This window comes from Diceros bicornis, chromosome 26, assembly GCF_020826845.1.
Source record: "Diceros bicornis minor isolate mBicDic1 chromosome 26, mDicBic1.mat.cur, whole genome shotgun sequence".
Taxonomy (NCBI): Eukaryota; Metazoa; Chordata; class Mammalia; order Perissodactyla; family Rhinocerotidae; genus Diceros; species Diceros bicornis.
In genome coordinates this window covers 38,272,268-38,285,776 of record NC_080765.1, presented here as the reverse complement: position 1 = coordinate 38,285,776, position 13,509 = coordinate 38,272,268, and the positions used below count along the sequence as shown (strand labels likewise).

Sequence of the window (13,509 nt, the reverse complement as noted above, 5' to 3'; positions counted from 1 at the left end):
AGGGAGAGGAGTCCAAGATGAGAGTCACACCAACACTCAGTCCAAACCCAGACTGCTACTGAAGGTCAGGCCGTGTATTTCCTACCAAAAGACATTCCGAGGATTTTACTTACTGCAAGTCAGCAAGGAAAATGTTATCTGGGCAAAAAATTTTCTACAAAGCTAATGATGTCCCATATCCTCATTCTGTAATTCACGTGGCTTATCTCAAATGTGTGTCTGTTCCTGAGGACAAAGAGCTCAGTTTCTGTTCACAACCTTCCAAGAGAGACCAGAGCTCCCAGGCCCAAGCCTAAAGCCAGTGACGCAGGGCACTGGGAGCACGTGGGCAGAGGGCCTCTGTGTGTTGACAGGCCCAGTGGCGTGTCAGGGAGGGCGTCCTGGGGCAGGACTGTCACCCATGTCACTTGTGGCCATCAAGAGTGCTTGGTGAATTAGGAAAAACTTGAAATACTTGGCAAGCATTTATTACACATTATCCAAGGCAGGAGTTCTTAACTGGGGGTGACTGTACCCCCCAGGGACATATGGAACATGTGGAGACATTTTTATTGCCATGATGAGGAAGGTGTTACTGGAGCCCTGGTCCTTAATAAACAGACAAACCAAGAGACTCTGAGGAATTAAGGCTACCCAGCCCTGAGAGCACAGAATAAGGAAAGAGCATGACATATGAGGGCATTTTCTCCAAAGCTTTGTTGCAAGTCCTGATGTAGAAAATTCCTTTTTAGAACTTGTCATTTGACAACCAAAATTTCTACCACAGATACACTGACCCATGTATACACAATCCAGCTGCAATAAATCAAAACCACCGGCTTTATGGGTGAGGTGGGCAAACAGTGGTCATGGTGGCCTCTGAGGGATACAGGAGTGGAGAGGAAGAGCAGGGACTCTGGAGCCTGCCCACCTGGGCAGACTCACGGGGCTACTGCTCCGTCATGAGCTCCCACACAAGGACTCTTGTGCGCCCCTGCACTGCCTCACCTATAAAAGGCAGTCATGAGAGTACCATCCCCCTAACAGGACTGCTGTCAGGATTACCTGAGCTACCTGAATGCTAGTGAATGTTAGCTGAGACAAACCACACTGTTCCCTAAAAAACCAACCAAAAACCGCTCATTGAAAGCTTGCAAGCCCTCTGCACACACAGGGCCAGTGGCCAAATATCTAAGAAGAAAGGTGTGCTATTAACGGGTAGGCCTTCCCTATGAGATAAAAATCACAAGGAAACTACAATCAGAGTTGCCTCATTTTATACAACATTTATGGAAACTTTCAGGGAAATGGAATAATTTCAAGCATTTTGGGGGTAAGTATATAACTACGCCCTCCTTTAAAGCATAGTTTTCTTAACATGTAAGCATTCTTCATGCGGGGCCTCCCAGCCATTCAATCAACAGCTAAAAAGCTCCTGGCCCCTGTGAAGTGTGGGTGAGGAAGGACAAGAGAGGCTCGATCTGCCACCGAGTTCTGCAGCACAAACCTGGTCTGGGACAGAGAGTACATGTGAATCACCCCCAGGAACAAGCCACTGAGCTACCTTAGTGCGTGTACCTAGAGACATTTACAGGACAGAAAATAACATTTGTAAGCATGCTATTTCCGACTTCCTGGAACAGTCTCCACGAATCTACCTAATGGGTATACTAAAATGTTTTTAGAAGTAGCGAGGACACAGAGTGTCAATAAGTTGCTTCCAAAACAGTACTCATTTCAAGTGTGGTGGCAGAAGGCCCCACTGTCTATCTGGCTCTCCTCTAAATCCACTAGGAGCATGTTCATGCACCTCTAGCACATAAAAATGGCAAATGGGGCATAAGGTGTCTACTCCAAAGAAGGGGCTATATTCCCAAGGGAGGGCAGGGCTGCTCCTCTAAAGAAGTGAGGTCCTCCCCCGGGGGCACATTAGAATGAACCCCACTTCTGATGTCCCGACCCAGGGCCGGGTCAGAGCACCTGCACTTTCAAATGTCACACAGAGTGGTGGAAGGAAGAGTGGCTCTGAGATGCCCCTGCACAGGAAGTCAGCCCTGCTAGGAGCAGGAGGAGGCCCAGGTCGCACACTGTGGCAGAGGACAAGCTCTCTCATATGGTTTCTCTCTTTCATGGTTATCAAGTCAGATGCGCTCGCTGTGAACAATCTGCAACGGACGTAAAAAACATACAAGAGGCGTCCCCCAGATCACCTGTAATCCTCACTCCTCCAAAATAATCACTGTCAACATCCTGACATCTTCCCTTCTACACACATTTTAACCCAGTGCATATGCAAATTTATGTTTTATCAAAATGCATATATACTTTCATATTCTTTTCACTAAAAATAACATAAGCACATGCACCGTGAAAATAGTTTTATTACATGTTATCCAAACAGTCTTTTTCATTTCCTCTTTTGCAAGCTGTCAGCTCATATCCTTTGCCCATTTACCTTCTGAGTAAACTGAGCATTCACTTTGGACCAGTTAATGAGGAGCTTACTTCACTTCTGACTACCACTTATTTGTAGGAGATAAGAAAAATTCCATTCCAAACCAGTAAGGCTTGCCAGTAAGCTCTTTCCATTAAAATACAACTGGACAGTCTTCTCATAGTCAATATTTACATTCTTGACTTTTCAACTCAAGGAAAATAGTAAAGGGCCACAGTTGACCGCCAACAGGGGATCTGGACAACGAGCTCATCTCCACGTTGACCACATCAGGCAGCTTGAGAATGCAAGGTACTCAATCCGACTCAGGCCCCCAAACACACAACCCCCTGCCACCAATCCTCTGTGTCTCTCTCAGTACATATTCATGTATTCTCGTTGCTGAGAACTTCATGCAAAGGCATGTGCTGGGTGTAATACTTTTCCAAACTATGTTTGGAACTCAAAAATTATGCTTCATTAAACTTCATGCCCAACCTCTGTCCCACACAGATGAAATTGCTAGTGTTATTGTCCCCGATTCCTTGACTGTGTGGCGCTTTAAATGCTTCTTAGAAAGAAAAAGGCTGGTCACGACATAGTCAGCAGTAGAACAGGGTGAGTCACACTCTGCTTTTAGTGCATGATTTGACAAGACCCTACTACCACAGGAAGTATTCCAGCAGAAATTCTTTGAGATAAAGAGGAAAACCAAGGAAATGACGTAGTATATGTGGAGGAAGCACTCTCCTGGAGAAACAAGAAAAGCGCAGCAGCAGCTGCGAGAAGCAGTAAAAGCGGGCACAGGAAATTAAACCAGCATGCGCCCCAGGTGCGAGCCAGGCACCTCATTAAAATAATCCCACAAATGCCTTTCCCTGTAAAGATACTGTCAAAGCCACGCGACTCAGTCCCTGAGGACCCATCCTGTCAAAAACAAAAGGGGTACACCTGAAATTTACACAATGTTATAAGCCAATATGACCTCAATAAAATAATTAAAAACCAAAAAATCCCAAAAGAGAATCTGTAAAAAGGGAGAGAATATCTGGTTTATCAGGCTTTAAAAGGCCAAGAGTTAATTTCCCTTTTCACCAAAACATCCACACCCACAGTCACTAACTGCCAAGTGTGCGTCCCCTCGGCTAACGTCCCGTCCCTGCCAGCTGGGCCTTCCGGGCAGTTGCTGTAATCACTGAACCTGGAGTTCCAGTCAGACAAGTGTGACGAGATCAAGGTACAACCCCGTGGGAGAGGTTCACAGAAGGCTGCACACTTGGGGAGAAGGCTCCTTGAATCCAGGAAGGGGGTGCAGTGGGCAGGAGAGCCTCCATTTCCTCCTTGCACAGGAGGGATGAGGTGGTCATCGGGAGGGCTCAATGAGAAATGACACACGTGAAAGCTTGGGGCAGGCCTGACACTCCGGAGGCTCAACAGAGAAGCTGTTGTTTTGCCCCAGAGGAACATGGGGCTCTTTGCTGTTAATCTTTGAATCTACTGCATGCTCAGAAGGCCAAGAAAGCAAACGACTCCTGATGGCCACATTCATGCTCCTGTAAAACACACACTCTGGGAGAGGCAAGTTTCTTACAAAAAAAAACACCACACCTGACATTGTGACACCAAAGCCCTTTTACCCTTGCTCCCTAATGGCACAGTTTTTGAACAATACATTTTATTCGAAATAGTTTAGTAATAACTAATGATTTACATTTCACTTCTGTGAAGTATCTTAAACCCACTTCATTTTCAGCAAAAGAATCTCATCTGCCCAAATATTGAAAAAATTCAGCATTACCTTTCGCAGGGAAAAAATAAGACAGTAGGAAGACGGTCAACCATAAATTCCCAAGGAAGATCATTCTGAGATACATCAATCCTGGCAAAGGGAAAGAACAGAAAAAATAAAAGATCAGCGCAAGAAAACTCCAACCTGAAAGAACTTTCTGAAAAACGGAAGCACCTGGAGCATTTCCTGTGGCCCACACTGCCTGGCCCCTTCTCGGTGAGTGCACTGCCAGGGGGAAGCGGGGCGCAGCTCACGCAAGAAACACGGATCCTTCCAGGACATGCAACTTTCCACTTCACTTTCTGAGGGGAAATGCCATGTCCTGAGAGTAAAAATAAACTTCCAAAAACAATGCCTTACTGACACCTCAGGAGTAGTCCACCCACCTGACAGGATTCAGGGAAGTACTTTAATCTCTGAATTAGCTCTGGAAAAGGAAAGAAAATCACTGCACAAAATATATCAAGCCTCTCTGAAGATGAAAGAAAACTAGGAAAGAAAGATTAGACTCTATTTTATATTTTATAAATCTGAATGGAGGCCAAAAACGGTATATTTTCTTAGCAGATTAAAAAAAATTTTTTTTAGATTAATTTTCTAATACAGAAAATGACATCTGTGTTAAATAACCCAACCTGTGCTTGATTACTATTGAACTTGGCGGCGGCTCTTCCTGCAGCTGGCACTGAGCTGGGCATGCAGCAAGTCCCCCCACCCCCAGGGGCTTCTCAGATGGAGCAAAAAGAACACCCTAGAAGGAGGGAGCAGCCTGAGGAGGGCTGCTCAGCCAGGAGGCTCCGATGTAAATACTCACAAATAGTGCATACAAAAGATGGAAATGTTTCGAATTATTAACTTGACAGTTTTCAGAAAGTATAATGGGGGGAGGGAGTGATCCATGTGCCATGCATTTGTCCAAAAGGATGAAATTCACTTTTTAAAAAAATGACATAGGGCCGGCCCCGTGGCTTGGCGGTTAAGTGCGCACACTCCGCTGCTGGCGGCCCGGGTTCGGATCCCGGGCGCGCACCGACGCACCGCTTCTCCGGCCACGCTGAGGCCGCGTCCCACATACAGCAACTAGAAGGCTGTGCAGCTATCACATACAACTATCTACTGGGGCTTTGGGGAATAAATAAATAAATAAAATTAAAAAATAAAAAAATGACATAACCAAATTATAGTGGTTTTTAAATAGCTTTACTAACAAAACGGCCCTCCTGCCTCTGCCTGTGACAGCCTACCTAAAATATTAGAGTTCCACATTTTATTTATTTATTTATTTTTTGGTGAGGAAGATTAGCCCTGAACTAACATCGGTTGCCAATCCTCTTTCTGCAGAGGAAGACTGGCCCTGGGCTAACATCCGTGCCCATCTTCCTCCACTTTACATGTGGGACACCTGCCAAAGCATGGCTTGATAAGCAGTGCGTAGGTCTGTGCCTGCGATCCGAACCTGAGAACCCCAGGCCGCCGAAGCCGAGTGTTCCAACTTAAAATCACTATGTTACCAGGCTGGCCCCTAGAGTTCTGTTTTTTAAACAAGTGGTGTTGAACACTTTATTCTACAATCAAATGCTTTTTCCTCCTGATTTTTACTTCAAAGAAAGACCAAACTGCAAAATTAAAAGAAAAACATTTGTAAACATCCACTCAGAATTCCACTGTGCTAATCGAGACCTTCTTTCTGGGATTCTCTTCCAGGCTTGGTGTATATGCCTACATATTGTTAAGAGCAGTAATCATATATTTCATACTCTACTCTTTTCAATTACTTGTATGAAAAGCATTGTTCTAATGAATGGGTAAAATTCCCATCAAATGCCCAACCATAATTTACTTAACCATTCTTCTACTGTTGGATATGAATAATGCTACAGTGACTAGCTCATGCTTCTCTGGAAGTCCTATTTCCTTAATTCCCCAAAGTGAAATTAACTGGGTCAAAAATTTGCAATTTCTTACAAATGTTGTTAAAATGCTTTCCAAAAAAGTTATGCCAATTTACTTATTCTATTAGCTACTTTTACTTTACTTTATCAACACAAGATTCTGTGACTTAAAAGCATCTGTTAATTTAATAAGTGTAAATCATACTTTGTTATTGTTTTTATTTATGAGATAATTTCTCCACTGTTTATTCACTCTCTCCTCTTACATGAGAAACCTGCTCATGTCCTTTCTTCACACTGGAGTCCCTCTCAGCTGTGTCTTTTTCTCCCCCCAAATTTTATTTTATTGTGGAAAAATATACATAAAATTTACCATCTTAATCATTTCTAAGTGTACCGTTCAGTGGTATTAAGTACATTCATATTGCTGTGCAACCATCACCACCACCCATTTCCAGAACTCTTTCATCTTGCAAAACTGAAACTCTGTCTCCATTAAACAACTCCCCCTCCCCCTCCCCCAGCCCCTGGCAAGCTCCATTCTACTTTCGGTCTCTATGAATCTGACTATTCTAGATGCCTCATGTAAGTGGCATCATACACTATTTGTCCTTTTGTGTCTTATTTCACTTATCCAACACGTTCATATCTAACCAATCTTACCTCTTAATTTTAGGAAGGAGGAGGGAAACAAGGCCTGGTGGAGAGATCTGCTCCAGGTCCCAGGGCTGGCTGGCAGCACCTCAGGGACTGGCCCCCTTTTGCTGGGCCAAGGACCCAGTGCCACTCAACTCTGGGGGCACCCTTCCCGTGGTATTCCAGGAAGTCGGCCACTTGGGGGGCTGTCCTAGCAACCAGGTCAGCACTGCTCCCACAGAACCACACTCACCCTCCTATGAATTCAATCAGGGCTAAACACACTCAACATCATGGAAGGAAAACTCAGCATTCATCAGGAAAACTTTGGTTTCAACGAGGTTTTGCTCGTGCTTTAAGCTGACAATTAAACTCAACCAAGTCTTACCCAAGGTCAATGGAAAATGGGCAGACCCTGGCAAACCATTCGGCTAAGCTGTAAGGAGGAGTGAAGACAGGCCCACAACCCGAAGGGCTGCAGAGCAGGCTTCCTCACCTTGCCACGGTGAATGTATCCGACGGCAGGAGACGAGCCAGCTGGATGAAGACGTGATTGAGGGATGGACAGAAGCCGCACCACTGTGCATAGTAAAGCAGCAAAACATCCTGTGGGAAGGAGAAGAGGGCTGTGACGGGAGCCTGGGAAACGGGCTCCTCAGGTCCTCACTGTGCTGAGAACCCAGCAGGCACTGGATAAATGTTGCTTATGTGCAAATTACAGTGACATACTTAATCTTTAGATCTTTCCAATTATGTACTTTCTTAAAGACTTTTTGCAATTAGAAAACCACCATGTAATTCATGCGCGTTCTGTAATAAGACTGTCATGTGGTTAATCTTCTGTACTTCAAAACCAACCACTCCCCCCAACAGTTGCAGCTTTGGAAATTATTTTTTTTTTTTTTTTTTTTTTGTGAGGAGATCAGCCCTGAGCTAACATCCGCCAATCCTCCTCTTTTTTTTTTTTTTTTGCTGAGGAAGACGGCCCTGGGCTAACATCTGTGCCTATCTTCCTCCACTTTATATGGGACGCCGCCACAGCATGGCTCACCAAGCAGTGCGTCGGTGCGCGCCCGGGATCCGAACCAGCGAACCCCGGGCCGCCGCAGCGGAGCGCGCGCACTTAACCGCTTGCGCCACCGGGCCAGCCCCTGGAAATTATTTTGATAGGGATAGATGGCTGGATGTTTGCCCCTCTCATGATTCCATACCTGTTTTTGAAGGACTACTTCCCAAAAGGTATCAGTTGTCACTTCAGTGATTAAATGCTGAGAAGGGAACTGGGCAGAGTCACTTCCAATAAGATGCCTTTTCAAGGGGCTGTAGAGAACACTGAAGTTTTGAATAAAAGACTCTAAAAGTAAAGAGAAAATGAGATCAACTCTTCTCTGAGTACAAGGAGAGTAGCTGGCCTACTTTACACTCTACATTTAAAAAAATGGGATGGCTTCACAGGCTCACATTTTTAACACTTCACCTACAGGCAAAAACCCTGAACAAAGCTGCCCAGGGTGGCAGCAGGTTCAGCTTCGGTAGTATTAACGCGGCAGAGAGTAATTTAGATCAACGCCATGCAGTGTTAGAGGCTCTAAGACTCTGACTAGGAATTCTATCCTATTTTTTCTAAGAGGACTGGTACACAAATAGACACCTGAGACTGCATAAATCATCAACATGCCACAATCTTTACCAGATTTCAACCTACAGTACTGAGACCTTTAAGCATAACTACAAAGGCAGTAATTGCACAAGCTACTGTGATGTGGAAGGTGCCTAATACTCATTAATTTGAGGATAAGGAGCTCCGTTTTTTGTTTCCTTTATTAAAGTTCTTCAAGTTTCTTTCTTAAAAGGTTAAGAAAAATAAACTCAATTATATTTAGTGGAAAAACACGTAAATAAAACCCATAATAAATCCAAAAACCTAACTTGAACCAACAGTTTTTGCCTCCCCACAAACTCCACTGTCTTCAGATTCCTTTGTATCATCTGAGGCAGCACTAATCTGAGTTTCACTTCTTTTTCTTTCTCTCGCTGCATTTTGAGGTCCTAATGAACAATGAAATGCTCTGCAGAGGGAGGAGGAAGTGAAGAATGTCATGTGAACACTAAAGAGAGTTCATTATCAGCATCTGAATAACACTTAGTCGGCTATGTTTTTGAAACATAAAACCAAGAATTATTTCCTAATTTGAATGAACCCTACATTCTGAAACTGCTTCAGATACAGCTGACCTGAGTCAATTCTCCAAACCAACAATGACACACAGTAGTCATTGTTTTTTTTTCTTTCCAAGGATCCTTACAAAATTTTGTCACCAACTACAGGACAAAAAAGTGAGCTAGATTTTCCAGAGTAGATACAGAAGATGAAAAGAAATCTGAAGAAGGCTTCTTTCAGATCACTCTTAAATTCAAAGTGAACATGTTATGAGCTCATCGAATGCGTGAGTATTACTGAACAGAATTCTGGAAAATCCACTAAACACTTACTTAAAAAATACAGGCTTGTTTCACTTTAAGAAAACTCAGTACACCAAAATGTAACTTTAGAAAACTTGAATCAGAAGCAATTTGTAATATCAATAGAGTACGCACTTCATAAAATGACTGGTCACAGGGTCCTTTAAACACTCAGGAGCCTTCATGTTCATAATATATAATTTGATATAGAAAAAAATCAACATTTACATAAGCCTTTTCAAACGTGTCTACTGTAAGAAACAAGCTTCACCTGGACTTACAAGCAGATGGCTAAAAGCACTATTAATTAGAGGCTTTGAGTTTACTCCTGCTCTCATACTCTCTAAAACTTGAAAATAAAAGCTTTCCCTCCCCATCAAGTTCCTCCTGTCTCCATTTGGCAGACACTGACTTGCCCCCGTGTTTCCAGTGAGGCTGAACTAACATGGCTTTAGAATTCTCACTTCCTTGCGTGTACATCAACGACATCAGCGAAGTCCTGGGAACAGGACAGCCTGGGTTAGTTCACTGCTGCTGCCAAGCCCCAAGAGCAAGCTCTCAGATGCTTTCCCATAATGGGGTCTTACCCCTCAAACAGTGGTTTTTGCTGGTTTGCAACCTGACACTTGTTTACTGCACTTGACACTTGTTTGTTATAATCTAAGCACCAACGGTCACAGCAGCATTCCTCAAAGCGTCATAAAACAGCAGCAGAACAAATTAGGTCTGGTGGCCTTGATACTTATACATTTAAACCTTTGAGACAAAAAGGGAGGACAGGTGGTTCTACTGTTTCACTGCTTTCTGTTTAAGTTCCTTGGGAATGAAGCTGCTGTTAGGGCTCACATTCATCAGCCCCCTGGAACATTCCCACCCCAACAGCTCTCCACCACCCTGCCCGTCACGGTGGCCAGATTCCCACTGACTGTAGCTCACTCTACCTGAGAAGCGAGACAGGAACTGCCAACCTGGAACCTTAGACTCTTACCCTCCAAGGGCTAAATGACAAACTTATACAAAATTTGGAGTTAAGAAGTTTCTGTTCCATTTAATAGACAAAATGAGCTTCTTTTAAAATTATGACCAATTGCAGTCTAAAAATTTCAAACAAGCTAAAGAGCCGACATCATCCCCATGATGAAACGTAACGAGATCCCTGAATAAAAGTTAAGTTAAGCAAAACTTCTGATGCTTGGGGGAGTACGGCGCCTACAGTACCTAGGGTGAACTTCATCAGAGCTTGTTTCGGATCCAAGATATAGTGAGACTCTTCTTTTACATCAACAATTGCGGCAAATTCCTTCACCCGAGCGGTGCTCGGAGCACCCAGCCTCTCTGCGTATAACCAAAATAAATTCGAATCCAAAAGGTAGATGTTCAGGGTCTTGTTGGTTCTGCAGCTCAGGCCTGTGAAGTCTGTGCTACTCATGTCCACTTCCGGAAAGAGATACCTGTTCTCCTCAATGTGAGGAACGGAGCTTGGGGTATCCACCTCACATTTCCCCTCGAGGGAAGAAAATGCAATGGTCGGGGTTTCAAAGACATCTTGCTCAGAATCAATGAAGCCCGTCACGCCCCTGTTTACGGTCCTGCAACATGCAGTGTAGTACCTGAAAGGGCTATAGGAACTTAGAAAATTGCTGCATTCTATGCTGTCTGATGCCACATGATGAAAGGTCTGCTCCTTGAGGTAGAAAGAATCCAGAGCTGCTGCCATCTCGAAAAAGCTGCACTGTGGCATGCTGACTGAGCTTGGCTTGATGCCCCCCGCCGTCTGGTTGATACACAGTTCACAGACATTGTGGGTCCTGGAGATGGAGTGCCACTGGGGCAGCACCACAGTATTGCAGCAGGGGGACGCCGTGATCAGAGGTGGGTCCGGCAGCTGGACCAGGGGCTCAGGTGCCAGAGACCTGACTACCGGGGCGTCCACTCGCCGCAGGTGCTGAAGGAGCTGCTCCACCACCTGGTCCCTGTGACAGTTGTTGTACTCCAAGGCCACTTCGGTGATCTGAAACACAGGGCGGAGCTCGTGAGAGGCATGGGGATGAGTGAGGGAGAGACCCCACAGCTGTGAGGCCTGGAAAGCACCCTAGTCTGATTCACAAGAAGGAACCCTGGCAGGAAGCACTGCGTCAAATAGGAAGCTGTCACACCAAAAGCTATTAATAAAGAGGCTTGGGTAATTTTTCAGAACATGTCACTCCATTACCAAATAGCAAACCAGTAGTTTAGAGACGCAGGGGTCTTAGACATAGATGTCTTAGTCTACCATATAATAAGAATAAATCTCGGAGAGGTGAAGCCGCTCACCCTACGACATACATCCAGGTAGTTGAACCAGAAACAGAATTGAAATCTCAACCCCCAGCTGAGTGCACTTTCCTTTACATCTTTAAAACTCCTTCATATGATGTCGTCATCTTCATCTTAACTAATAGTCTGAAACCTTCTTAAACACCAAATGAGTGGATCAAAATATTTCACAGCACCTACGTTTCCAAATAAATTAATGCCTCACAGGAGGCTATGAATTCACCCTGTTCCAAACCATACTCATCCATCTTGCCTTCCCCCATAACCTCTTCCTCCTCCTATACCTGCCTCTCCAGGAAAATGGCATCATCAGACTAGAAAAATCAGTTGATCCTCAACATCTCCTCTGTGTCACCACAAGCCTCAAATTCAGCCAGCTCTGGACTTCAGCATGGAGAAGCAGGCCCCCTCCTTTGCATCCCCAGGGCCACTGCCTCAATTCAGGCCCTTGGTCGCCACGGACCACCACTGTTTTCTTTCCCTTATCTTAACTTAGCCTCCACACTGCCACCACTTATTTTTAAAAATACAACCCTAAGCATGAAACTGCTCTACCAAATGACATTTGATGGCTCCCTGTTACCTGGAGGATAAAACCGAACACAACCTGGCCCAAGTTTGCCTTTCTGGCATCCTCTCTCTAGACCAGGACAGGCCCTCTCACAATGCCACACCTTTAGAGGCCTGGCCGGCCAAGACCTCCTCCATCTGACAAACCTCGATCCTGTCCCCAAGATCCAGCACCAGGGTGGCTGCTTCAGTAAGGCTAACCCCACCCCCATCCCGGGAAGTCAGGTTCTGCATCTTCTGGGTCCCAGAAGCCCTTCCCAGAGTCTCACGACTGTCTGTTGAGGTGGCCCTCTTCCCTACAAGCTATGGATCCGCCTGGGCAGGGACCACGTGTGATTTATCCTGCTGTCCCCTGGGCCTAGCACAGAGCCAGGCACATAGTAAATGCTCAGTAAACGATGGTGAAGGAACGGCATCTCAGGGTAATGCACACGCTCCCGCTTCTTGGTGAGATTAACTGCTTTACCCTCAGATCAGTAGTAGCCATTTAGATTTACATTTCATTCTAAGACTCTCTTGCTTCCAAACTGAATATGTTTCATCACCCACCACCCACCCCAGTTTCATAAGAAAGACAAGCAAGCCATTATAATCCAAAGGCATTTACTCTCTAAAATAGAACAGTGTGCTAACTTGGATCAAATCTCGACACAGTTAACAGACATTAAGTCACTCAGGATTTTGTTTCATTATAAGTGTGTGTGCGTGTGTGTGTGTGTGTGTAAAATCATTTAATGAGCGTTTTTCCAATTTCAAAGAAATCCCAAATTTTATAACATATGATATTTACAGAGAGAGTTAATGCAAGACATATATGTGTAGAAAAATAAATTGTTTGAACAGTTCTTGGGTATAAAAAAGGTCACTTTAGATGAAAAACCAGTGTTTTGGGTTCTTCTCCCACCACAAAAGCATCTCATGCCTTTTTGGATAAGCTCTGACAGCACATTATACCAACAAAGTCAAGCCTATATAATCCATACAGAGCCCAGCTGCCCTCTGGCCCCGTCTTGGTATGCTTTATATTCAAAGACAATAGTAGATTACCACTCCCACTCACACTCCCCCCAAAAAAACTCACAAAAATTCAAGTATTTACTGTAGTCTTTTACAAAAAGTCCAAGTAGGAGTACATTAAGGACAGCAAAATTCCTTAAAAGGTCTTTCTTCCTTATCTCTTTCATTCTTATTATCTCTCACAAACAAAGCAGCCATGTAAAGGATATTTTTAGTTGAAGAAAATATTTTGTATAGAGCAAGGCTCTTGAAGAACGAGGAATTCTTATTTTTCTCTTATAAATTGAACCGGTTTTTTTTTTTTTTAGGAAGATTGGCCCTGAGCTAACATCTGTTGCCAATCTTCCTCCTTTTTTCCCCCAAAGCCCCAGTAGATAGTTGTATGTCATAGCTGTACATCTTTCTAGTTGCTG

The 13,509-nt window shown here is 44.3% G+C and overlaps 1 protein-coding gene across 4 annotated transcripts in view; it reads right to left on the bottom strand.

Moving 5' to 3' along the window:
- TXNDC11 (thioredoxin domain containing 11) overlaps positions 1-13,509 on the bottom strand; it is a 59,141-nt gene that overhangs the window by 702 nt on the left and 44,930 nt on the right. For 3 of the 4 annotated variants that reach the window (XM_058570039.1, XM_058570040.1, XM_058570042.1), the window contains 4 exons: positions 10,412-11,204; positions 7,942-8,084; positions 7,227-7,336; positions 4,212-4,292 (listed from right to left, as the gene is read on the bottom strand). In XM_058570039.1, the coding sequence (XP_058426022.1) occupies positions 4,212-4,292; positions 7,227-7,336; positions 7,942-8,084; positions 10,412-11,204 (1,127 nt within the window). Of the gene's footprint in view, positions 1-10; positions 2,145-4,211; positions 4,293-7,226; positions 7,337-7,941; positions 8,085-10,411; positions 11,205-13,509 lie in introns of those variants that run through there. The other variant, XM_058570041.1, reaches the window with a different exon arrangement.